Source organism: Hippocampus comes, unplaced genomic scaffold, assembly GCF_001891065.2.
Source record: "Hippocampus comes isolate QL1 unplaced genomic scaffold, H_comes_QL1_v1.1 scaffold99, whole genome shotgun sequence".
In the NCBI taxonomy this organism is placed as follows: Eukaryota; Metazoa; Chordata; class Actinopteri; order Syngnathiformes; family Syngnathidae; genus Hippocampus; species Hippocampus comes.
The window spans coordinates 1,505,346-1,529,001 of record NW_017805134.1 but is presented as its reverse complement, the minus strand read 5'-3'; the positions used below and the strand labels follow the sequence as shown (position 1 = coordinate 1,529,001).

The following is a 23,656-nucleotide window of genomic DNA, read 5'->3' as shown; positions in this document are numbered from 1 at the left end:
CAAGAGTTTCGTGGGTTTGATCCCTAATTCCTCTTCACATTAGTAGACAATTAAAAAATGACACGAGAGCAACATTAGCATACGCGCTGGAGCGTGTGTGCATGTGGATATGAACTGTGATGTAGACGGATTAACAGTTGTCGCACCGTGCCACGAGCGGATGCACACGCAATTGTAAATCCAATCAAATCACGTATAAAATGTGGCTCATGTTCAATCGAAAAAGGCTTGCTGCGCTGCGGCAATGAAAGGCACGTACGGCAGGTGGCGCTCGTCGGTCACGCGCGCGTCACGGTGTGGCACAGAAGAGAAGAAGAATTCGGAAGAGGAGCACGTCAAGACATTGCTGGTCTTTGTGTTATTTGATCATTTCGCGTCTCAAACCTGATTTATTAATTTGTTCCGGTCTGCCGTCGTCATGGAGGTTCCGGGACCCGACAGCGACTGGAGGAGTCCTCAGTTCAGGCAGAAAGTCGTCGCTCAGATGTGAGATTTAATCGCTGTCTCTCCTGCTTTCTTAAGCTTAGTTTGGTTTTGCTCAGCTCTGCCCACCTCAAACAAACGGACCGGCTTAACGTGTGCAAAGGCTTTTTATTTCAGAGCACTTCTTGTGCTTCAATTTGCCCGAAGCGTAATATTGTTTGTCAATTTTGAATTATGCGTATTCCAATGATTTGTCATTCATGCGCTATTTAAAAAAATAAAAAGGCTACATCAAAGTTTACTTACTAGTAGAGTTCCCATTAAGTTGGGAACAGTACTCTTCTGTGCTTCTATTTTTTTGACAATCGACTCACCTGTGGTCACATGACGCTCAAATATATACAGCATATCCCCCAATGGTCTTTCAGTACCCCACTAAAGAGCCACGTTTCAATTTGGCAAAATCCTGCTTCATTACCAGAAATGGTAATTCCCACTCAACGTTGAATACTATGTGTGCATGTTGGCACATGCTTCAGACAGCAGGTCATGTATTGTGTAAGTTGCGAAGTGTGAGTGTTTGTAAATAGAACATGATTGTGTGCAAGCAAGATGTTCTGAAATAATGGTCTCCTAATGTATTTGCACTTTGCAGCGAGGAGGCCAAGAGGAAAGCGGGAAGCGGACACAGTAAGTCTAGCACGGAGATGGAGAATCAAGTTTACATCAAAGCCAAGACCAGAGTAAGTCGGGACCACGCTGGAAGATTTGAATTGGAACCTCCTCACTAAAATATACACTGAAATGTTAAGAATTAAAATGCAATACTCAGGAATAGGAACATCGATAATAAAACACAGCAATGGTGAATCACAATATGATTGTAGATCAATGCTTAATCAGGAATAACAAGTTAAAAATGTGCACCCAAATGTCACTTTACGCTGTTTGAAGGATCTTAGGGGAAAATGACAATGTTGCTTTTGCAGGAGGAGTATCTGTCCCTGGTGGCCAGGCTCATCATCCACTACCGCGACATCCGTGAGTGACCATCCATTTATTTGTTTGCCTGTCCTGTCCCATTGTCACTTGACGACTGACCCCTGCCTTGTTTCTCTTTGACAGACAAGAAGACCATGGGAGGTCCGGGTGAGTGCATGTGTGCACGTGCCGGTGCACATGGGCGGCACATGTAAAGCAGCGTGTGTTGTCTCCATTAGATCCCATCAATGCCCTGACTAACCTGACTGGCGTCGGAGGGGGCCCGGGCGCCATCGGCATGGGGCCCCGCCCCACCGGCGCCCCCGTCGGGGGCCTGGGGGCCATGGCGCCCATGCAGATTGGCCAGCATGCCATGCCGGGGGTTTCTGGAAACCCGCAACCCCGTGAGTGGATTTCCTTTCCACGCCAAGCCGCATGCTCACTTGCCTGCGGAGTCACATGACTTCGCATGGGCGGCGCATGATGTCATTCGGTTATGTTCGCTAACTTGATTTGGACCCGAGGGGTCAGACATCATTTAAACACAAGTAAAACGACAGTGACAAAACGACAGCCGTGCTTCAGACCTAAAGCTCGTGGATCAAACCAACAACTGAACGTTTTCTCTGTATGGGTTCACCTTACTTCCCTCTATCATATATTGCTTTCTTTGGGGTCAATAACCCCAAGTCAAGACGTTTGCCTTCCGTCCCAATATGGGAATGTGCTCATGGTTATGTTGGAGAACGGACGTGACACTCTTCCCCGCATTCCCCCCGGCTCCCTTAATCCTGCTCCTGGTCCTCAGTGGGTGGTCCCGCCCAGTTGGCCCTGCAGCAGCAGCAGCAGCAGAACTTGCAGTTCCAGCAGTTCCAGCAGCAGCAGTTCCAGGTTCAGCAGCAGATGAGAGCCCAGCAGCAGCAGATGCACCAGAACCAACAGCAGCAAAACCAGCAGCAGCAGAACCAGGTACGACCGCAACCAGCTTCCAGTCCCTTTCAGCCTCCGCCACTTCCTGTGTTTGCAGATGCATCAGTCCAGGATGCAGCAGCAGCAGCAGCAGATGGTGCAGTTGCAGCTGCAGCAGCAGCACGCGCAGTCTATTCAGCACATGGTCCAGCAGCAGGGGCAACCGGGCCCCATGCAGCCGCTCCTGCAGCAGCAGCAGCAGGCCCCCATGGTGCCGCAGTCTCTAGCCGGACAGATGGCGACCGCCCAGCACGTCCCCATCAACTCGCTGAGTCAGCAGCAGCACCAGCTCAAGATGCAGCAGGCCTTCCAGGTCAGAATACGCCCCATCCCCTGAGCACCTTACACAAGCGTCAGCACCACGCTGTTTGTCGCCAAACGCTGACCCTCCCTATTCCAACAAACCCCTATCCAAGCATCACTCCCATTCACACGCCAAGCCTCCTATCTCCTCCCGAGTCCCCTCACAATGCCTACTTGAATACGTGTGTGCAGGCCCGGGCAGCGTTGCAGCAGCAGCATCAGATGGCGGCCGCATCAGGACAAGTGAGTCACGGCCTACAGGTGGGAATCGGATAAAGAACCGACGCCGTGAATCACGCCCCCCTCTTCCGTCCAGTTGGTACGTCCCAACATGCAGATTCCCGCCCGGCTGCCCCGCCCTCCGCTGGCCCCGGCCATCCCGCCCCCCAACGCCGCCGCCGTGACGCAACAGGTATGACCTTGAACCCGTGACCTTTCAGGCTCTGTCAGTCATCTGTTCGGTTGGTCCTGGCAGGTACAGCAGCATGCCATGATGTCGTCACCTTCGCCAGTGCAGGTCCAGACCCCACAGTCCATGCCTCCGCCCCCGCAGCCGTCTCCTCAGCCTCCCACCTCACAGCCCAACTCGGCCAGGTATGAGCACGTGTAGGGCTAATTACTAGTTTGACTCACGCTTCGATGAGGAAAAAATGGACGCGATCGTTTTTGGGGACTTGATAGTCATTTGCATGCTTGTTTGTTTACCGTCATCATCAATGTTCGCTCGCGCTGCTGCTTCCCTCTGTTGTCTCTCAATTTGATGGCCTACTGTGGGAGTCAATACACACACACACACACACACACACTTACATACCGGGAATGAAAATGCATTTTTCAAATTTGGTTCGCATGTCTTGTACACGGACAATTTATCTCGTGCTTTTAATGAGGTGCAGTAGTGTATCATCAAGGATAATAGCCAAGTGCCGCTAATGTTAACCATCATTCGGCATACAGCGATCCTCTATGGGGCTGTTTTTTTTGTTTTTGTTTTTTTGCACAATTTCATTTCTTGCTTCTGCACTATGAGTTCTGAAAACATTCACTCTGCCTGCCAGATCACTTAGAGATCAACCTTGGTTTGAGCCAATGTACCCATTTTACGGTAGAAAAATCTCTCGGGTAATGAGCATACCAAAAAAAAAAAAACACACAGTAGTGTCATTTTTCGTGATAGTTTCTGGGGAAATTCATCGTCCAGGGGAAAAAAAATGTTATTGTGACAGGCCAAAGCAGGTGTTGTCGACGCCTCCCTGTTGGCATACGGCCTCCGTGTCCATGCCCTTTTCCTTGGTAACTTCCTGTCTGCAGCTCGGGTCCCACGCCGTCTCCTGGGGGGTTCCAGCCCAGCCCGTCCCCTCAGCCCTCACAGAGTCCATCTACCGCCAGGACACCCCAGAACTATGGGGTCCCCTCGCCCGGCCCACTTAGCACTCCAGGTACACACACACACACACACACACACACACCATCTGATTATATGACTTCCCAACAGGAAACCCAAACTCTGTGATGAGTCCCGCGGGGGCGGCGTCCCAGGAGGATCAGCAGTACATGGAAAAACTCAAACAGCTTTCCAAATACATCGAGCCTCTGCGCCGCATGATCAACAAGATTGACAAGAACGAAGGTGTGGGGGCGCGGGGTGGTCTTCGATGTAAACGCCCGTCCTGTGAGTAACCTTTGACTTGTCGTTGCCAGAGCGAAAGAAGGACCTCAGCAAGATGAAGAGTCTCCTCAACATCCTCACGGACCCCAACACAAGGTGAAACTCAAAGCGCACAAGGACTGGGCAATTGATCAGAAGCTAGTACATGTTACCGTGGTGAGAGTCAGCTGGCCCATGTTGCCATGCCAACAGCCTCCTGTTTCATTGAGGTGATGCCACCATGGGTACAGCTAGTCAGTGTCACCATGGCAACTGTATGGCACGTTTCTGTCGCAACCGTCAACAAGGTGATGTTGCCATGTCGACACGTCACCATGACGAGTTTCGTGGTGCGTGTCACCATTGGTGACAGACGGCGAGTTAGTGTGACCCCTGCGACAGTCCTCTTAAGTTTCCTGACCTTCAGGTGTCCTCTGAAAACGCTCCAAAAGTGTGAGATCGCGTTGGAGAAGCTGAAGAATGACATGGCCGTGGTAAGACATGCCCCTTGTTACATCATCACCCCCCCTCCCCCCCCCTCCCAATCTTTACGTGTCTGCGTCTGTGTGCTTTCGGTCAGCCGACGCCCCCGCCGCCGCTGCCACCCAAGCAGCCCTATTTGTGCCAGCCGCTACTCGACGCCGTCATGGCCAACTTGCGCTCTCCCGTATTTAACCACTCGCTACACCGCACCTTTGCCCCCGCCATGGCCGCCATTCACGGACCGCCCATCACGTAAGTCGCGTGCCTGCACACGACACGTCCGTCAAAAGAGCGGCTCCCAAAAAGTTTGATGTCGGGCTCTGGATGAGCCTAAAATGCACGAGAACCTTCCAAATTTCCATGCATTTCTTTCCATTTGTATGCCTTTCTGCGGCTCTTCTAATCAAACTGTTACAACTCTGCGTTACACTCTAAGTCTTCCTACATGTGGAATGATTTTTCCAAATCCTCAAATATTTTTTTTTAATCTGTGACAAAGCCAACACACAAAGGTTTCCCAGTTTTCCCACAACCTTGAAAAATGTTGGTGGTAAATATTGAATCAGGACAAAAACACCCTGAACGTCTTGATGTGTGTACCTTGCCTAAGCCACATTCACCCCGATTTTTTTGTGTGGTCATAAATTTTCCACTTTGCAAAAATTCTCCCCGTGGGCCGGATCGAACCCCACCAACAGGTCAAACGTTTGACACCCCATGGGGAACTTTTCGTGGCTTCCCCCTCAGTGGTCCGCTGGTTCTGTCACGGAAGAGGAAGCAAGACGAGGACGAGCGTCAGACGGTCCCCAACATCCTGCAGGGGGAGGTGGCCCGGCTTGATGTCAAGTTCCTGGTGCACCTGGACCCGGCCCACTGCAGCAACAATGGGGCCGTGCACTTGCTCTGCAAGCTGGGTGAGACACTAAGATACCTTGCGTGTTGATTTTCCCCCCGCGCTCACTTCTAACCTCCTTTTCGCCGCAGAGGACAAAAACCTTCCGAGCGTTCCGCCGCTGCAGCTCAGCGTTCCCGCAGACTATCCGGACCAGAGCCCCTATTGGTCCGACCACGCCGACCAGTACGGTGAGCAAAACATCCCCCCGGCCCCTCCCCTTCCTGTCCACCACAGTGGCACCTTGAGATATAAGTGACATGACTTTGGAGTTTCTGTAGATATTAGACATCTCTGATCTTTGTTTTGGGGGTGTCGGGGGGCTTTTGAGCGCACCATAGAAACAGTATGTGGCAGCAAAGTCAACTCGTTTTCGTTGCCCAGAAGCAAAACTTTGGTAAATGCTGAATAGTTGTTGAATTTATTCCCATTGAAGCTTTGGATGAACTTAAACATGAGATTGCTTTATGGACGTCTTCATAGCTTAATGCTAACAATCAACGCAAAATACAATTGACACGCTAATTGTTAGCATTGTTTTTTTGGGGGTGGCGGCTAAGTCACATGACATTCGCAGGGGGGGGGGGGCAAGGGCAGTTTGGCATCACTTTCATTCAACAGCAGGGGGCAGTACTGCATTAAATTTCAGCTGTTCAAGGGAGCTGACAAGTTTCAGGTGCTCAATTCTGATTGCTCAAATGCAGTTTTCATCCATTTTTCGACGCGAGTTCACCTTTAACTTTGTAATTACTGTATGTTTTATGAACTAAATATTGTGCTATTTACCTGACTAGATGTTCCCAAAACGTTTATAGAGTTATGGGCATGGTCGCAGAACAAATTGAACTGGTAGCTCGAAGCACCACTTTGGCGAGTCGGGAATGACAATTGATTGCAAAGCATTTCTCATTCCCGGCTCCCCAATCCTTGCAAAGGGATTTCTAGTGCAGGAATGATCTAGGTCTGCTGTAAAAATGTGTGGCTGTGTGCCGACTTGTGTGCGCAGGCGCCAACCATTTCCTGCAGGCGGTGCATAGGACCCTGGCGTCCAAGCTGCTGCAGCTTCCCGACAAGCATTCGCTGACAGAGATTCTGCACACGTGGGCACAGAGCGTCCGCCAGGCCTGTTTGTCCGCCGCGTGATCTCACTGCCGCAACCCGCATCTTAAATGGCAACCTCTCCTTATTTTTTTTATTTTTAAAACACAAATAAAACACCTGCCCGAAGACCACACGTTTTATTCACGCCATAAAAAAATTGAAAAAAAGTTGACGTGTGCATCAAAAGCATAGTGAAAAGGCTCTGTAAGACACGTTGGTGAACACGTCCACAAACTGGCTGCTTCCTGCCACCGTCAACACCTGAAACAGATTCCACGCCGCTCATGACTGATCTGACACAAAAAGACAAGCGCAATACAGCCGACGCACAACTACACATCTGACTGACAATACGTCGGACGAGGGATGGGAATTAAAGAATTGTGATGACCTGAATCAGAAAAAAATTACTTTCTGTAAAACCCACCCTAAATGTTAGTGTGACAACAGAGGACTGCACATACCTGGTGCTCGGCGCTGTTGGTGTTGAGCTCCAGGCTGTTGATGTTGTTGGGCGTGCACGGGATCTGAGCCTTGACCTGTCCCCCCAGCAGGCAGTGGGACACAGTGGGACCTTGGCCCACTGCCAGAATCTGCGTCGAGATGGGACGGGACGTTCACGCGGATTGAAGGAGGCGCGGCGCAAGTTGCCGAGGTAGATTTTCCTCACCATGTCCTGATAGAATGTGGCTCGTCTCTGGCAGCCGCTCAAAGCGAAGACGGACGTCGGCGTCAGGGAGCGAAGGTGCCACAGGGAAAGTGACGGGCCGCCGCCGCACAGCTGCAACGACACCACAATCACCACAACCTTGGCCACCAACAGCGGAGGTTCACTGTCCTGTCAAAAAGTCTTACCATCCAATCTGAGTCGGTGGTCAAACAGCTGATCCACTTGCCAAACTGGGGGCGGGCACATTTCTGACGAACAAGGAAAGACAAGGAGCTGAAAAAAAACGGTATGCTAACTAACAGCTAGCTGCGGTCCCGTGATGACGTTGTCTTACTTGGTACTTGTGCACCTCCACGCAGTGAACGCACTGAGACGTTCTGGTGTCTGGACACAAGATTAGACAACCGCATAAGTGCTGAACTGAAATGCCAAGGAATTCTTCGAATGGTTGAAATGGAGAATGTGAGACTAAAATGCGGAAACGTGGAACTTCGAAAATGAAATTCTGGGGATGATTGGGAGTTTTTGTGGAAAAAGTGAACAAAATTGGTTTCTTGGAAAATGTGGAATTCTGGGCGGAAAATGAATTTTTAAAATGGCAAATGCTGAATCCCGGGGAAGTTGGAATTGTTGAAATGTCACTAGGTACTCACCCCATATCCTGACGGCGCCATCCTCGCTGCCTGACAGAACCTCACCTTCGCGCTCCCTCACACTCAGACAGTGGACGTAGTCCGTGTGTCCCCGGAAGACTGACTGGGAGCAGAGACGGACAAACGTTAACATTGGGCGCCGACTAGCGATGTTGCCACGCTTCCTCGTGCCCACTTTGAAGACGCCGTGCTCCAGGTCCAGGATGTGAACGTTGTTGTCACCGCCGCCAAACACCACGCTGTTGTCCTGATATGAACACAAACAATTACATTTAGTGGAACTAGACAGTAGTAGTAAGGACAAAGTACTAGTCCGTAGACCTTCAGATGGATAGAGGCTGGATAGACATGGAATAAATTCTCAAAATGGCTTTTCAGTACTCACTCTGGGGTTGATGACCATGGCGTTGATCTCGGGGATCTCCATGCTGGCTCTGAACAAGGAGTGAAAGAGAGAAGGCCCGTCATATGAACTGCCGTATGGGTGAGCCGGGCCAAGTTGGAAAACGACACTGACTTGTATTCCGGTCTCCTTGTCCACACAGCTTTGACGTTCTGAAACGCAAACACAAGAAAGTGCAACAGTGAGTCACACGCTGCGGTGACCCTGCCATCGCGTTGCGCTACCTTCTTGATGAGCTCGGCCCAATTCCAGGCGCTGACCGATCCATCACCGGCGCTCAGCAGATGGCCGCCAAACGACTCCAGACAGAACACTGGACCGTCATGAGCTGAGGGGCACGACACACAGACAGTTAGATGGCAGACACTGGCCTCAACCAAGATGAAGTGAACATTGCTCACCTGAAAACGTTAACACGGGCTTTCGACCTGCCTCCGACGTATCAGGGCTCAGAGCTGCGCACAAACTTGACAGAACAGCTTCATCATCATCAACATCAACATCAACATCATCATCATCATCATTCTCGCACCCCTCACCTGAAGATGGCGATCTCCCCGTAATTGTTTCCCGCCGCCAGAAAGCGTCCACATGGTGAAAAACTTTGAGAGAACACCGACATGTGCAGCAACTGTGGACATGTCACATGCCCATTAACATGTCGCTCAGTCTTGAACACCACAGCCTGCTCATGAATATGCCACATCACCAGATCATTAACACTCCATGTCACGTTTTAACACAATACGTCTCCTGCTCGTTCTCACGCCGTGAGACCAGATCGTTCAGGGCCATATCCAATTTAAATCATCACCATCAGATATTATGGTTCAGTTGCAGGCTTTGTGAAATATTGTTATGCTTCTCACATAAATGTCGCAATTAAATTGCGTTCAAATGGCATAAAGCAGTATAATTGATATTGCTGGCTGGGAGCTCAGCACCTCTCAACCAATCAGTCTACATTCGCCCCTGATACAAATATAAACGTATAGCTGCACGAGAGACGTCGGGAGAACAAGTTTTGACATTTGAGCACAAAAGAAAATATTTGTCGAAATTTGGGGGGGAAAAAGCCAAAATAAAGTTTACCTCGACGGGCCCCATTGTTGTCTCCTGGAGCGGCGCAATTTGATGTGCTGCGAAAGCGCATTATTATGTCGTCACCGCACCTTGCATTCTGGGACATGTAGTTAAAGGCGCGCCATTGCGACATGCTCGTTGTTCGGTCATGATGGCAGACGGTGCATTAAATAGTGTGCGGTGTTGAACGAGAATATTTATTTTAGTTTGTAATAACAACAACACAACAACAGTAAAAGCAAAGCACAGCTAAAGTCTTAAATGGGGACAAAAACAAAATAAATTCTCTCGGGTCACGAAATCAACATGGCGCTGCTCTCTTTGCCGCTCGGGCCGGCTCGGCTGCGTTCGGATCGGCTCGGCACGGCCTCTCCCGCTGATGTGGAAAATGAAAATGAAAACGCTTGTAGACAGCAAACAATCAACTAGCTTGCTTTGTCTTATTTTCCAGCTCATCGTCGTAGTCGTGCCGCGCGCATGATGACGCGGTGCGCGGCAGGAAGTGTGTTGTCGTCGTCGTTGTCGTCGTAGCGGCGGGCGGCGCGGCGGCGGACAGCCAAGAGGCAAAAGTCGAGTGTGGAAAAGCAAAGCGGCATATGCCAAACAAAACAAAAATGGTTAGTCGGTGACGGCGCAACGTTTCGCCTCTGCATCTGCACGCCGACTCAGCTCGCTTCACTTAGCGGGACGCGGAGGGCGCCGGAGGGGTAAGTTTGAGGCTGGCAAAGCAGCTTTCCCTCCCCACTTGATGGGGGCCGAGCGCGGAGGGTCGACTCGACATCTTTGTGTAGCTGCAGGGCTAGCTCGGTTAGCTCGGCGGCTAGCGGACGAGCTAACACCCGACCGGCCGAGGCTGTTCTGGTCGCAATTAATCGATTGCGGATAACACTTAGCGTCTTTGCGTGTGCGTACATTTGCAGAGTGAGCCTTATGTTGTTTGTCTGTCTGTTGGTTTGCTTGCTAACTGAACGGCTAACAAGTCAGGTGCTAGCAACGACCCGGTGAGCTAACGTTATCGGGCTGCTCGTGGTTGACGCGCGCAATGGCCTTTTTCGTCAAAGTCAACCATGTTCTTCGAGACTGCTGTGGTCGCTGCTGTGGTCCCCAGTGGGCTCTCATGGCCCAGGGTTGTTTGTGGCGCGAGTTGTCCGGGGAGCGAGGCGGCGGCGGCGGCGGCTCGCTGCTCAAAAGTCTTTTTTCATTCTCGTGTGTACGTAACCGAACCCTCTGCGGGCTCGTTTGTGCTGATGATGGAGGTGGGAGGCGATGAACGAAGCTCCGCGAAGGGGAGAACCGTGCGGCGGGGAAGATGCTCGGCGTTGTCCGACAGATGCGTGCTGGAGTCGGGCCAAGGTCAGGAGGGCCCCCCCCCCGGCCCGCTCTCGCTCCCCTCTCCATTTTTCTCCTTCATTGCATCAGCACGTCAGTCAAAGAAAGCGATTGGCAACTTTTCACGTAAACAATAACACGTGCATGCCAATTAAACGAGTTTATTTCTTGTCAGTGATGTTTGCTGACATGTTGCCATGGAAACACTAATGGTGTTGTAAGACATCAAACGTCTCTGGCAGTGTTGGGAGATCCTTTACTTAATATGAAATGGACTATGGCTATGTGCAAACTGCACGTCAATTAACTTTTATTTATTGCTCAAATGTATCTTTTTCCCCTGTCAATGAGTACAGTATTATTCAGATTTTTTTCCCCAGATCCCGATCATATGTGGATATTAATTAACAATGCACCTACAGTCTGGATTCTCAAACACGCTTATTCAACCTCCACGCCATCAAAAGACAACAAATGTCATAGTGAGCTGACAGAACAAACAGGCACAAAAAACAGTCAATGGCGACTAGATGGAATGAAATCATTCAGTTATGAAAACGTAAACTTCGGTAGCACAACGTCTTTGAAATTGCCACGTCATGCATCTGGACAGAAACCGACACGAGGACTATATTTACTTCGCCAAACGCACTGTGCACCATGTGACCTCATGTTTTGTGCGCAGGTGTGTCACTTTGTGGATGTGTTGCGTTTGCTTTATAGGTCATAATTATTTTTGGGAATGAACTACATAACAATATCAGATTCAAAAACAACAACAGCAAAAAAGTTCAATTGGGCATCATACACTGCAGGGTGATCGTAGCTGTAGATGGTTTGCTAAAATGTCAACTAAAAATCCCTTTGGAGTGATTAGGGAGTAGACAGCGAGTGAATGAGTGAATAATTCAGAACACAGCTTGGTTCTGAATCATTCACTCACTCCCACTCCCTAATCGCTAGAATAGAATATGTGCCTCGATAGCTAATGTACTTTACAGTTATTCTTTCATAATTTATGGGGGATTTGAGAGGCGTTTGAAGCGCTCATCCTATGTCTTTTAAAAAAATTCACAAAGATGAGGGCCTTTTGTCACATTGTTAATATGGTGAACCTTGATTAATTAGGTCTGCAGCTATCAAATAATTTGGTATTTGCATCTCCTATTGAAAATTCAGTTGACACGAACTCTTCAAGTTTTGTTGGTGGAATTCTCTCCATTCGTGCTTGATGTACAAGTCTTGAGTTACTCACCGGTGTTCGTTCTATTTTGTACTCATAACGCGTCGCCCATCCATTTTCAGTGTAAGACAGGTCTGTCATACTCTTGGTAACTTAAGAGTTATAACTTGCATATGTCGATGCAGCGACCGACTGTGTTAACTGACATTGGTTTTCTGACGTGTTCCCAAGCCGACGTGGCAACATACGTTACAAAATGATGCTTGTTTGTTAATGCAGTGTCGCCTGAGGGAATCTAAGGTTATGGGCGTTCAGTGTCGGTTTTCAGCCTTGCTTCTTATATGCAGAGGTTTCCTCAGATTCTCAAAATCTTTTTGATGATATAATGGACCACCGATGAGAATAAATTTCCCACATTTTTTTGCAGTTGTACATTGAGAAATGTTGTTCTTAAACTTTTGGACTATTTGCTGGTGCAAATAAATATTCACAAAATGGGGTGAACCTCCCCCCCAATCCCCGCTTGTGAATTACTGAGCCTTTTGGGGATGCTCCTTTCATACCCAATCATGACACTTGCGTATTTCCAATGAACCTATTTGCTCGTGCAATGTTCCAAATGTTCAGGGTATAAAAAATACATATTTTTTTATAATCATTCCTTAACTTTCCTAGTCTTTTCCCCTCCACACCAGACACATGAATGCCGTGGCACGAGTGGAACACGAATGATTATTTCTCCCACGTTGGACAAACCACACATTATGACATCACTTTTTCCCCCCACCCATTCTTGTCTCCATAGTAACGCCTCACAGGCCACCTGCCAGGGGGCATGGCCAGCGCACTCGACTGACGAGCAAAGACCCTCCCAAGCGAAAGCCCCTCCCGCCCGCCCCGATGGTCACCAGCGGTAGCACCGTGGTGTCTCCCCCCTGAAGACTGGCGCCAGAGTACTATGGCAATGCATGATATGAGTCGTGCCAAGGGTTTCCCCTGTAAAGAATGTGATATGGTCTGCCCGAGTACTCCAAGTCTTCTAGAACATATGAAAGCGCATTACCAGCAAGGAGAAAGTGGACGTTTTGAGTGCGAACAGTGTGGACGAATTTACAAGCACGCAGCTAGTTTGGCCAACCATAAAAAGTCTCACGAAGTGGGCTCCTTCCAGTGTCCCGTCTGCACCCGCACTCTGCCCAACGCGGTTGCCCTCAAAAATCACCTTCGCATACACACCTTGTCCCCAAGTAGCGCTCACGCCGAAGAAGAGAGCGAGGAAGTGCCCGAGGAAGGAGGCCCTCACGAAAGGGACTACACCCTCGGCCAGGACCTCTCGGACGGCTTCGGGCGTCCCCACTTGAACAACAGCGGCCTGCAGGGCCACCCAGGTACCAAAAGTTCCCCCGAGTCGGACGACGCCTGGGACCGACCGTTCAAGTGCGACCAGTGCGACAGAACCTACCGGCACCACGGTAGCTTGGTCAACCACAAGAAGTGTCACCAGCAAGGAAGCTTCAAGTGCTCCGTGTGCTTCAAACAGTTTAGCAACCTGGCCGCCCTCAACAGCCACGAGAGAACTCACTCGAAGTTCAAGAGTCCCGCGGCGTCCATGGTGAGCAGTAGTGGCGGCGGCCTCCACCAGTCCGAGCGAGGTGGGGGCGGCGGCTCTCAGGCCACCCAGAGCGACAACGCCAACTCCTGCTTCTGCCACTTGTGCCAGATTGCGCTTCCCAACAAGGCCGACTTCCAGGAGCACATCCTCCTACACAACACCTCACCGTCCCTCGGACTGTCCCGGAGCTTTCCCGGTCTCATGCCTCACAATCTGAGTGCGGTTCGATCTCCGGCATACACTCCAGCTCTTGGAGACCCTCTACCCCTGCCGCCTTTGCCCGGCGATAAAAGGGGTCCCTACGACCCCATCATGGGCCCTCCCGTCAACAATCCTATATATACGTGCGCCTACTGTGGGGCGGGACATCCTGACCTGGAGACCCTCAAAGTACACTACCTGACCCACGATCCCCATCCCGCCTCCCACGGCCAGGATAGCTCCATACTCAACTCAGAAGCATTAAGTTCGGCTTCCCAGGGTTCGGTGTCATCATCGGGAGGCCGCGTGGCCCAGGCCAGTTCTCCGGATGACGGCGAACGTCGCTTCAAGTGCGGCGAGTGCGGCAAGAGCTACCGGCACGCGGGCAGTCTGGTCAACCACAAGCGCTGTCATCAGACGGGCCACTATCAGTGCACAATCTGCTGTAAGCAGTACCCTCACTTGGCCGCGCTACATAGCCACCTGCGAAGCCACAAGGGGCGGTCCTCCAACCAGCCTCTGGGTGACGGCAACGATTGGTTATCTCCAGAGCCGCTGACGCTGGACTCGCAGCAGAGCTACGTGCAGGAAAGCAGTGACGCCACCACGCCCATCTCGCTGCCGGGAAACCTCACAGACCCCGCCCACTTTGTATCAGACGGCAGTCACAACAGCGCTTTGGACTCGCTCGAGTTCCACGACCGCTTCGACGGGGGTTCCGCCCATCGGCAAGCCGACCGCCACGTGTGCGCCGACTGCGGCGAGATGTACGCCGATGTGTCTGGGATCAAGTCGCACATGTGCCCCCGCCGTGGTCAACCGCCCCCACAGCAGCAGAGTAACATGTCCAACGGTTTTATCGGCAACATGAATTACCACAGCTCGAGTGGCAGCTCCGTGCCCCCAGACAGTGTAAAGGAAGGAAGCAGTCAGCGACAGTACTCCCAGACCGGAGGCAAGAGGATGGGAAACAACGACAAGGATGACGACGACGGAGAAGTCTACCAGTGTTCCGTGTGCGGGAACCATTACGCCAGCCTCCGAGCCCTGCGCAGCCATCTGCGAAGTCATGCCAATAATCCCTCCGGTCCCGGACCGTCCAATCTGGAACAGGACTGGAGGATGATCTGCTCCACGTGTGGCCAAAGCTTCTCCAGGAAGCAAGACCTTCTAAATCACCAACTAGTCCACGGTCCCCAGAGACCCGATGGCCAACAACAGGGCATCGGCGGCGCTTCGGCCAACGGCAACGACAAGATGGACGGGCGCAGCCACATTTGCGTGGACTGCGGCATGTTCTTTGCAGACCGTCACCACCTGATCACCCACCTGTGTCCTGGCAAGAATCGGGCTGGCACGCTGAGTAAGCAGGTCCTGAGTGGAGCAAAAGGGATGTCCGGGGGCGAGGGCATGGGCGGCGGGGTTGCGGGCGGAAGCCGTGACATCGCTGGGAATGGGCGGCGGTCAATGATGGACCAAAGTGACAAACCCCACAAGTGTGACCAGTGCGGGCGAGGCTACAGACACCCGTGCTCCCTCCTCAACCACAAAAAGTCCCACAAGACGGGTGTGTTCCGCTGCTTGGTGTGTCAGAAGCGTTACTACAACCTGCTGGCCCTCAAGAATCACCAGAGGACTCACTTTGACCTCAAGAGGTATGACCACCGCTTTCACTTTTCCACCTAATAGTATTTTGATACATAAAATGTCAACACAATGACAGATAATTGTGAGCAAGGTTCCCTTTTTTTTAAACTGTCTGACAATATGCATCAGATTTACAGTATATCCCACTTTTCTGGACACTGGACACCTAAAGCGCTCACAACGGACACATTATTCATTTACGCACACATTCACACTATAGTGGCGGTAAGCTTTGCATGTAGCCATACCTGCCCTGGGGCAGGCTGACAAAAGCATGGCTGCGGCCTTTCCGACCACCACCAATCATTCACACCCGGCCGTACACCAGTGTGAGTGGTACTGGAGGCAAGGTGGGTGAAGTGTCTTGCCCAAGGACACGGCGGCACATGATTCAGAGAGAGCTTGATTTGAACAGCAGACCCCGTGGTTACCGGACGACCTGCTGTACTTCTGAGCCATGGCCGCCCTCTGTGCATGATGATTTGGCAGTGTGTCAAACCGCCAGAGTGTAGTGCCAACTCATGTTGGAGGAGGACTTGCGCTGTGTTAGATAATTTTAGTTAATGGATCGGTGGCTGGTATCGGCAGCCCAATACTGATTCCTGGTACCTGTATTGGTCTATCCCGGGGGTCGGCAACACGCGGCTCCAGAGCCGCATGCGGCTCTTTAGCGACATCTAGTGGCTCCCTGGAGCTTTATAAAAAATGTTTGAAAATGGAAAAAGATTTTGATAGTAGGCTAATATAGCTCATATAGATATAGATACATGTTGCAGCTCTGAAATAGGAGAGCTGTGGTGTTGGTTTTTTAAAACGTACACTTTATTCATGCTTTTAACAGTCTCGACAAACACAGACACGTCTGCGTCCGACTCCGTGCCTTCTCTCTTCTCGAGAGGCGTTCAAAGACAGCCTCAGAAAACCGTAAATGATCACTTCACTGACATTAAGAAAAGCGAACATAATGCACCAAAACAAAAAAATCAAGCGAGGAAATTACAAAATAAATTCTATGGGGGCGTTTGTGAACACACAACGAAGGAATGAATAACAAACAATTCTGAGACAGTCCAGTCTCCTACATACATACAGCATGTGTTTCCTTCATTGTAAGTTTTATAGAAGGCTTTTATTTTTTTGCGGCTCCAGACATATTAGGTTTTTTTTTTTGTTTTTTTTTTGTCCTATATGGCTCTTTCAACATTTTGGGTTGCTGACCCATGGCCTATCCCTACTCTTTTAATTTACAGTAGAAAAAACGTTGACTTGTTGGGCTTGTATCAACTGCATCCTCGACTGATTTTCTGCCTAGTAGCCGACATCATGTCTCTCTTGTTTTTATTTTAGGCAAAAAATGGCTAAATTGTGCTCATGTGATGAATATATATGCAAAATTGATGCGTGTCTTTTCCAACTGCAGGCACAAGTGCGAAGAATGCGGAAAGGCCTTCAAGATCCAAAAACAGCTGATTAACCACCTCCGTCTCCATGAGGAACACCGGGCCAAAGGTCTGGTCCGGACCGGTCCCAACGGCTCACGCTACCAGCAGCCCGGCCCATCTCAGATGGCGAGCATGCGAGGGGAGTCGTCAAAGGGCCCCATCATGGGTGTCAAATACGCTCAACAGGGTTTCAAAAAGCCCTACTCTTCGGCTGGAACGTCCAGGCCCCAAAAGTTTGACCCGGCCGAGAGCGGGCGGCGACCTTTCGCCTGCGAGGAGTGCGGCAAGACGTACCGGCACGCGGGCAGCTTGGCCAACCACAAGAACCTCCACAAGATCGGCGAGTACCATTGCAACGTGTGCAACTCCACGTACCCCAATAGGCTGGCCATGAAGAACCACCTACGCCTCCACTTTGCCCAGAAGAAGCACAACTGCCAGGAATGCGGCAAGGGTTTCCGTACCCAAAGGCAGCTGGCCACGCACACCACGGCAGGCCTGTGCAAGGGCCCGCAGGGTCCCGGCGCCCAAATGGACTTTGAGTGCGATGGCTGCTGCGAGGGCTTCTCGTCGGCGGAGCAGCTGGCCGCGCACGACTGCCCCGCCCAGCACCTGCCGTCCTCGTCGTCGGCCGGCAGCTCGGCCAACGTCAGCATGGAGAGGAGCTCCGTGGACCTCGACTCCGACGAAAGGCCTTATGCGTGCGACCTGTGCAGCTGCGCCTACAAGCACGCCAGCTCTCTGCTCAACCACAAGCACACGCACAAGACGGGCGACTTCCGCTGCAACTTCTGCGACAAGCCCTACACCAACTACATGGCACTGCGCAACCACATGCGCATCCACACGCAACGCAAGAAACACATCTGCCACACGTGCGGGAAAGCTTTCCGGCTGGCCCGCTTTCTGCGCAACCACCAGAAGGTCCACGAGGAAGGCGCCACCCCGTTTGGCTGCCCCACCTGCGGCAAGAGCTTCCAGGGCAGGTCGGGCCTGGCCCGACACCGCTGCGGCGACAACCAGGTAGGCATGGATGTCAGGAGGAAGACGGGCGGCGCCACGGCAGAGGGCGACGAGTGTCGCTACACGTGAGTTGTCCTCACTTGTTTGTCATGCTTGGAACTTGTCCAAATAGTGAAGATGAATTTAGCTCTGCACATGTCTATTCCAGGTATATGATCTCCAATCCGGCTTCCTTGGGACCATTCGCGTGCCGGAATTCGGATTTTTCTGAAGTTTGGACAAATTGAATTAGTGGAGAGACCAGTTAAGTCACCCCCGTTTGCTTTCAGTTAGCATCCACTTTTGTCTTTGTGCTGCTGATGTTGTGTGTCCTTGTGTGCGTGCGGGAAAGAAACCGGCCCACCTGTAGACAAGATTAGGAAGGGGGCGCAGGGACGGAGGAGGGGGAACTCGCCATTAGGCCGGTCCCCCTTGTCCGGCCCCTGCTTCGGCCACTACAACCTCTTTTTGGCTAAGCCGGATTGCAGATCATATACTGTAACGCCAACATAATATCCGTGCAGTGCTGTAGGTTTGATGTGATGCGCGCTTCCGGAGGCTTCCGCCCGGCATCTAACGTTGCGTCTGTGCGCAGGTGTGACCAATGTGGACGCTCCTACCGACACGCCAGTTCCCTCATCAACCACAAGAACACGCACACCCTCGGCATCTACCACTGCGCCGTGTGTCTCAAAACCTACTCCAATCTTCTGGCCCTCAAAAACCACCGCCGCATCCACTCTGAGATGCGGCGGCACCGCTGCCACGACTGTGGCAAGAGCTTCCGAGTGGCCTCGCAGCTCTACAACCACCGGCGGGTCCACCAGAAGCAGCGGGAGCTGACCTGCGCCTCGTGCCGCCGCGCCTTCCCCACTCAGGCCAGCTTCCGACTGCACATGGAGATCAGCCATGGCCAGGCACCCCAGAGGCCCCCACCCCATCGCCACCGGCCAGGCTGGGGCTCGGGCTTGGACCTCACTTTGATGCAAGAGCAGGGCATGGACGGTGCGGCGCGGGCCCGCGGACGGCAGGCGGCGCCCAAGGCCCACGTGTGCGACCAATGTGGCCGCTCCTACCGCCACGCCAGCTCGCTGGTCAACCACAAGAACAGCCACAAGACCGGAAGCTTCTTCTGCAACTCGTGCCACAAGCAGTTCCCCAACCTGATGTCCCTTAAGAACCACCGACGCATCCACACTGAGCCCAAACGCTACCAGTGCCCGGACTGTGGCAAATCCTTTCGGGTGTCCACCCAGCTCATCTGCCATCGCCGCATGCACACCAAGGAAAAACCCTTCACGTGCTCGCAGTGCGATAAACGCTTCTCCTCTAAGTCCAACCTCAGGCACCACATGAAGGTCCACTGGCCCAGCAACTCTGCGGCGCCGTCCCGCAGGGCTGCTGGCCCACCGCCCAACTTTGGGGGCATGTCGGGCGGCACCTTCATTTGAACTGAGTTCGCTATTGGGGCCTAATTCGGCAGAGACAAACTGGACGCATAAACGCCCACCAACGTGCTGTGGCCCGCTGCCGCCTCACTGGACACGCCCACTTGATGAGATTTGAGTGACAGATGGACGCAGCTAGGGCAAGGCAGTTGGGGCATGGCCTTGGAGTGGGCGAGATTTTGACTTTGCATACACCCCGCCCACAAACACTGGTAGCCTCTACGATTGGACGCTGGACATTGTCGTCCAACACAAACGGGATCGGCCGACGTGAGAGCGGGCAGTTGACGTCTGTCGGGAAGCTCCGCCTTCTGATTGTGTAGAATAGTTAGCGTGTTAACGACACGTATGTGTACACGTGTTCATGTGTGTAGTAGCAGCTGCGGCGCTAGTGTGTAGATGTCTTTAGAGCTGTGATGACCCATAACCCTCCTGGCCCCCACGTGCTAAAGGGACCTTTGTATCTCCTAGCGTAGCTTTTGCTGTATTTATTGACTGGACGCTGAGGTGGTAGTTAGCGTCATGATGTTAGCAAGCGCGTTTGACTGTTTGTATGCTTAGTTTGAAGTCACGTGACTTTTCTAACGTCTTTTGATAATTTGTTAACTTGAAACCGCTGAGGACTGAAAATAAAACTGATGACAAGTGCGCGTCGTCACTTCACTCGCGGGACTTGATGCGAGCCCGGGCGTTACCACCGGCGTCCTGGCGACTCTTGATGTCACCTGTCATTCAAAGAGGAAGGTAGCCAATGGTAAGTGGAATTTCAAAATGAAAGATGTGCGGGAGAAGGGGCCTCCCGGGAACACGCGTCCTTAACGTTATTGTTTTAATATTGACTGTGCTTCTTTTTACACTTGTATGATGAGTCTACGCATGTCACTTTGTATTTTGTATCTCGTGTTTTGACATCTAACTCTACTGCAAACTTCATTTACACGCATTAAAAGACTTCCACAAACATGCTTTGCTTTTGTCATTGCTATCCAACAAGAAAGTAAGTCACAAAACTTTTGACCTGTCAATTCACACATGCAAACATCGGCTTGTCCATTCACAGGGATCATTATAACCTGTCTGTCCATCCGCACACATTCAGACACCACCTGTCCACGTATGTATTTCATTTTCCCTCACAGTACTACAAAATTTGTACACGCTGTATATAAACATGGTCCATTTGAACGTCCATCATGTCTCAATTCATTCACCCACACTCATTTGGGTCTGTCCACCAATGCACATTTCGACAGGCATCCGTCTCCGTTCACTTTGCTCAAGTAAACATGGCCTGTCCATTGAGTCACCTACGTCATGGAACCGCCCATTTAGACAGATCAAGCGTGAGCGAGCACATGCTCCCTGGAAAGGATTCTAGGAGAGCACGCCGGTTCTACTACGCAGCCGAACAGCGGAGAGAGTAAGTTTGCCGGCTGGCGAGGCTAGTCTAAACTCAAGGGTTGTTTTTAGACTTAAGGCTGACCGTCTAAATCAGTGGTCTCCAACCAGCAGTCTGCGGACCGGACCGCATAGAGACAGACCTGTGAGCAAAATTACGATCAGAAGTGATGTGGGGAAATGTGTGCGCGTCGGGCCAATTGGAGACCTCTATTTAACTTTGTTTGGAAAGTTGAAATACACAGAATCCGCCAATAAATGAAAGAAGAAGCATTAAAACAGAAAGTAAAAGTAACAAATGGGCAGCCATGACTTCCGAAGATTACGTTGTTTTGACAAGAGAAGTTCCTCCCCTGGAAAGTAAAAGTAAGAAATGGGCAGCCATGACTTCCGAAGATGACGCTGTTTCGACAAGAGAAGTTCCTCCCCTGGCGGTATCTCCACTCCGACGTAAAGGAGGAAGCTGTTGCGCTTGCTATGTCATCATAAACAAGACAATACGAGAAACCCGTTGAATCATTTGAACAAATAGCACTCATGTGGAAAGTATGAAAATCCAAGCAGACTTTGCACAGTCTGCCCACGTAAACAGTTGTAGTTTAGTCACTAATAACGAGCCGGCAGCCACCGGATGAAAGTAGCAATCAATCGTGTCATCTTTTACAAGAAGCAATGATGCTAACGCCGTAGGATCATACCTTTAAAATGATTATGTTCACATTATAAGGCCTAATTATTATTCCTGATTGGTAATTTTTTTAATAGTTCGCCGTGTTATTTTATTTTATTCTACATTTGAGGTGCAGTAGAATAACACTATTTGAAATGAATGAACATTAATAAAATGTTGAATGACTCTCTAATTATCGTTGTTGTCAGTACCAGTACCAGTGCTTTAAAACTGACAATTTAAAAGCAACAGAAAAAGAAATGTTTGCCGGTCCACAAACAACACATACTTGTCTTAACCGGTCCGTGACACAAAAATGGTTGGAGATCACTGCTCTAAACGGTGAAGGTTGAACGCCAGACAAGTTCTCCTGTTTTTGGATGAAAAACATTGATGTGGACTGTAGCTAGTAGCTTCCTCAGGCAACCAAGTCACGCCAACTTGGGCTCGCTGTCATTTCATGAGTCGGATGTGTATATTTTTTACACTGTACATTTTACTTGTACATCTAAAATGTGTTTTGCCATTGTGTTCATGTCTGGCTGCTAATTTCCCGCTAGATATCCGCCACTCATACATTTCGTCTCACTCAGCAACCGTCAACCTTGTGGGTCCGCGTCACTCATCCACACACATTTACACATCTGGCTGAGATTCAAGTATTTGTCAGGTTTACATTGTTCATTCGCACGTCCATTTGTCCAGTCACACTCAACTTATCATCATGGTCTGTCTATTTGCACGCTATGATGTAAACATCCATCTGACCTTTCATTTCCATCACATAAGTTTGTCTGTCCATTTACATACAAGGAGGGAAACAGGAAGTAGACGTATGAACACTGAACAATCCTTCTTTATTTCTTCATGTTTCAATATTTCTGTCAGGGTTTAATATATTTTTTTTTTGTTTGTTTGTTGGAACTTAAAATGTTGGACACATTTAGAAAAGACGCATCTGCATAGAGTTGTCATCTTAAAGATCCATGGAGGGAGGCTGGACGGGGGAGGGGGGGGCGAGAGAGCGACTGGTCGGGGAGTTGGGTGGCTGGGGCAGGGGGGTTATACTGGCACGTCACACCAACGGAAACAAAACAGCCAACAGCAGCACGAGGGAGGGAGGGAGGGGGCAGGGCGGGGGAGCTGTTGCCAATCGAGGGACGGGGGTCTTAAGTGTTTTGGGAGGGCGGGACAGATGGCTTTTACGTTACACTACGCACACACAAACACACACTAAAAGAAACACACAAGTTGCATTTCCCGTCAAAGTTTGGCTAGCGGAGCGGAAGTCCCGCTGTCTGTCCTCTTTAGTACCGAGCCTTGACGCCGCCAAAATAATATTGCACTTTGTCCAGGTCGGCCTGCCTGCGGGGGGCCGAAAGGGCGGATGGGGAGGGGCCCCGGGGCGAGGAGGCCCGACAAGGCGGATAACTAGCGCGGGTGAGGCCCCGGGCCAAACGGTTGTCCTTCTTTGGCGGAACTTGCGCCGAGAATTCGACAGACAAAGTCGCCAAAACGGAGGAAGCACTTTGGGCCGAGGAGCCACTGGGTGGTTTGGGACGCCAAGAAGACGGCTAAGGAGGACACATCCCCACTCCCCCCGCCCCTCCCCCGGGACGCCAAGGTGGCGGCCTGGCAGCTAAAGAGGACCGGACAATCCGGCACGCCGTCAACTTTGTCTGGAATTTTCTAGATAAACATGCAGGTCATCTTTTTATGGTTATTTACAATAATTACACATTCTCGTCTCCATGGCGATCAGAACAACAACAACGACAACAACAAAGTCAAAGTCCTTCTTGTGACTCCTCCCACTAATACAAATGAATACTGACTTGGAAGGGGCGGAGCACGAGGATGTAAGTGGAGGGTCGGATCGATGGCGAACATCACGTCACGGCGACCGGACCAGGAGGAGTTTTGGTTTGGGGAATGCTTTCAGGAAGACAGAGAGCGTCGTCGTCGTCGGGACTACAAACATGGAGGACGCCGCCACTCTAAATTGTTGGCATGCTAACAGCTAATGGCAGGCCGGTCTCTGGAGCGCTCGCTCACACCTTTTCGTTTGTTTGCGGGGAAAAAAAAGCGAGCATCGTCGTCGTCGTTGTGCTTCCT

At 51.0% G+C, this 23,656-nt stretch overlaps 3 protein-coding genes and 1 long non-coding RNA gene across 7 annotated transcripts in view; 3 read left to right on the top strand and 1 right to left on the bottom strand.

Annotated features, from left to right (window-relative positions):
* The first annotated feature begins 42 nt into the window (after positions 1-42).
* On the top strand, positions 43-6,893 carry med15 (mediator complex subunit 15). Its single transcript, XM_019866412.1, has 18 exons — positions 43-486; positions 1,079-1,166; positions 1,413-1,464; positions 1,549-1,572; positions 1,644-1,808; positions 2,213-2,373; positions 2,432-2,686; positions 2,869-2,919; positions 2,993-3,088; positions 3,152-3,270; positions 3,988-4,115; positions 4,172-4,306; positions 4,378-4,441; positions 4,752-4,818; positions 4,905-5,059; positions 5,555-5,721; positions 5,792-5,890; positions 6,706-6,893. The coding sequence occupies exons 1-18, from the start codon at positions 419-421 to the stop codon at positions 6,840-6,842; spliced, it is 2,031 nt and encodes a 676-aa protein (XP_019721971.1). The 5' UTR covers positions 43-418; the 3' UTR covers positions 6,843-6,893.
* thoc6 (THO complex 6) lies at positions 6,808-9,731 on the bottom strand. Of its 2 annotated transcripts, none has more exons than XM_019866371.1 (13): positions 9,619-9,731; positions 9,066-9,157; positions 8,928-8,992; positions 8,751-8,854; positions 8,641-8,678; positions 8,509-8,557; positions 8,299-8,370; positions 8,124-8,226; positions 7,805-7,854; positions 7,656-7,743; positions 7,471-7,581; positions 7,265-7,393; positions 6,808-7,061 (listed from the first exon to the last, which is right to left on the bottom strand). In XM_019866371.1, the coding sequence occupies exons 1-13, from the start codon at positions 9,631-9,633 to the stop codon at positions 6,898-6,900; spliced, it is 1,080 nt and encodes a 359-aa protein (XP_019721930.1). In that variant the 5' UTR covers positions 9,634-9,731; the 3' UTR covers positions 6,808-6,897. The 2 variants fall into 2 exon arrangements, with proteins under 2 accessions (XP_019721930.1, XP_019721931.1); XM_019866372.1 differs by having other exon boundaries at positions 6,921-7,061; positions 7,656-7,718; positions 9,619-9,720.
* A 314-nt stretch (positions 9,732-10,045) lies between these two features.
* LOC109513716 (zinc finger protein 646) lies at positions 10,046-20,436 on the top strand. Of its 3 annotated transcripts, XM_019866320.1 has the most exons (5): positions 10,046-10,316; positions 12,927-15,589; positions 17,002-18,111; positions 18,195-18,289; positions 18,621-18,737. In XM_019866320.1, exons 2-4 carry the CDS (start codon positions 13,080-13,082, stop codon positions 18,271-18,273), a joined length of 3,699 nt encoding a protein of 1,232 aa, XP_019721879.1. In that variant the 5' UTR covers positions 10,046-10,316; positions 12,927-13,079; the 3' UTR covers positions 18,274-18,289; positions 18,621-18,737. The 3 variants fall into 3 exon arrangements, with proteins under 3 accessions (XP_019721879.1, XP_019721877.1, XP_019721878.1); XM_019866318.1 differs by lacking the exon at positions 18,195-18,289 and having other exon boundaries at positions 10,055-10,316; positions 18,621-20,436; XM_019866319.1 differs by lacking the exons at positions 10,046-10,316; positions 18,195-18,289 and adding an exon at positions 10,328-10,962 and having other exon boundaries at positions 18,621-20,436.
* A 121-nt stretch (positions 20,437-20,557) lies between these two features.
* LOC109513766 (uncharacterized) overlaps positions 20,558-23,656 on the top strand; it is a 13,230-nt gene continuing 10,131 nt past the window's right edge. Inside the window, exon 1 of the long non-coding RNA XR_002167852.1 lies at positions 20,558-20,893. This is a non-coding gene — a long non-coding RNA (uncharacterized LOC109513766). The remainder of the gene's footprint in view (positions 20,894-23,656) is intronic.

Bases quoted from the DNA above. Each gene is read 5' to 3' on its own strand.
- med15 (XM_019866412.1), top strand. From the start codon at position 419: ATGGAGGTTCCGGGACCCGACAGCGACTGGAGGAGTCCTCAGTTCAGG. The intron at 3,271-3,987 runs GTATGAGCACGT...TCCTGTCTGCAG, and splicing joins TCACAGCCCAACTCGGCCAG to CTCGGGTCCCACGCCGTCTC. The intron at 5,891-6,705 runs GTGAGCAAAACA...TTGTGTGCGCAG, and splicing joins CGACCACGCCGACCAGTACG to GCGCCAACCATTTCCTGCAG.
- thoc6 (XM_019866371.1), bottom strand. The intron at 8,227-8,298 runs GTGGGCACGAGG...CTCTGCTCCCAG, and splicing joins TGGAGCACGGCGTCTTCAAA to TCAGTCTTCCGGGGACACAC. The intron at 7,744-7,804 runs GTAAGACAACGT...GTTTTTTTTCAG, and splicing joins TGGAGGTGCACAAGTACCAA to CTCCTTGTCTTTCCTTGTTC.
- LOC109513716 (XM_019866318.1), top strand. From the start codon at position 13,080: ATGGCAATGCATGATATGAGTCGTGCCAAGGGTTTCCCCTGTAAAGAA. The intron at 15,590-17,001 runs GTATGACCACCG...TTCCAACTGCAG, and splicing joins ACTCACTTTGACCTCAAGAG to GCACAAGTGCGAAGAATGCG. The intron at 18,112-18,620 runs GTGAGTTGTCCT...GTCTGTGCGCAG, and splicing joins GGCGACGAGTGTCGCTACAC to GTGTGACCAATGTGGACGCT.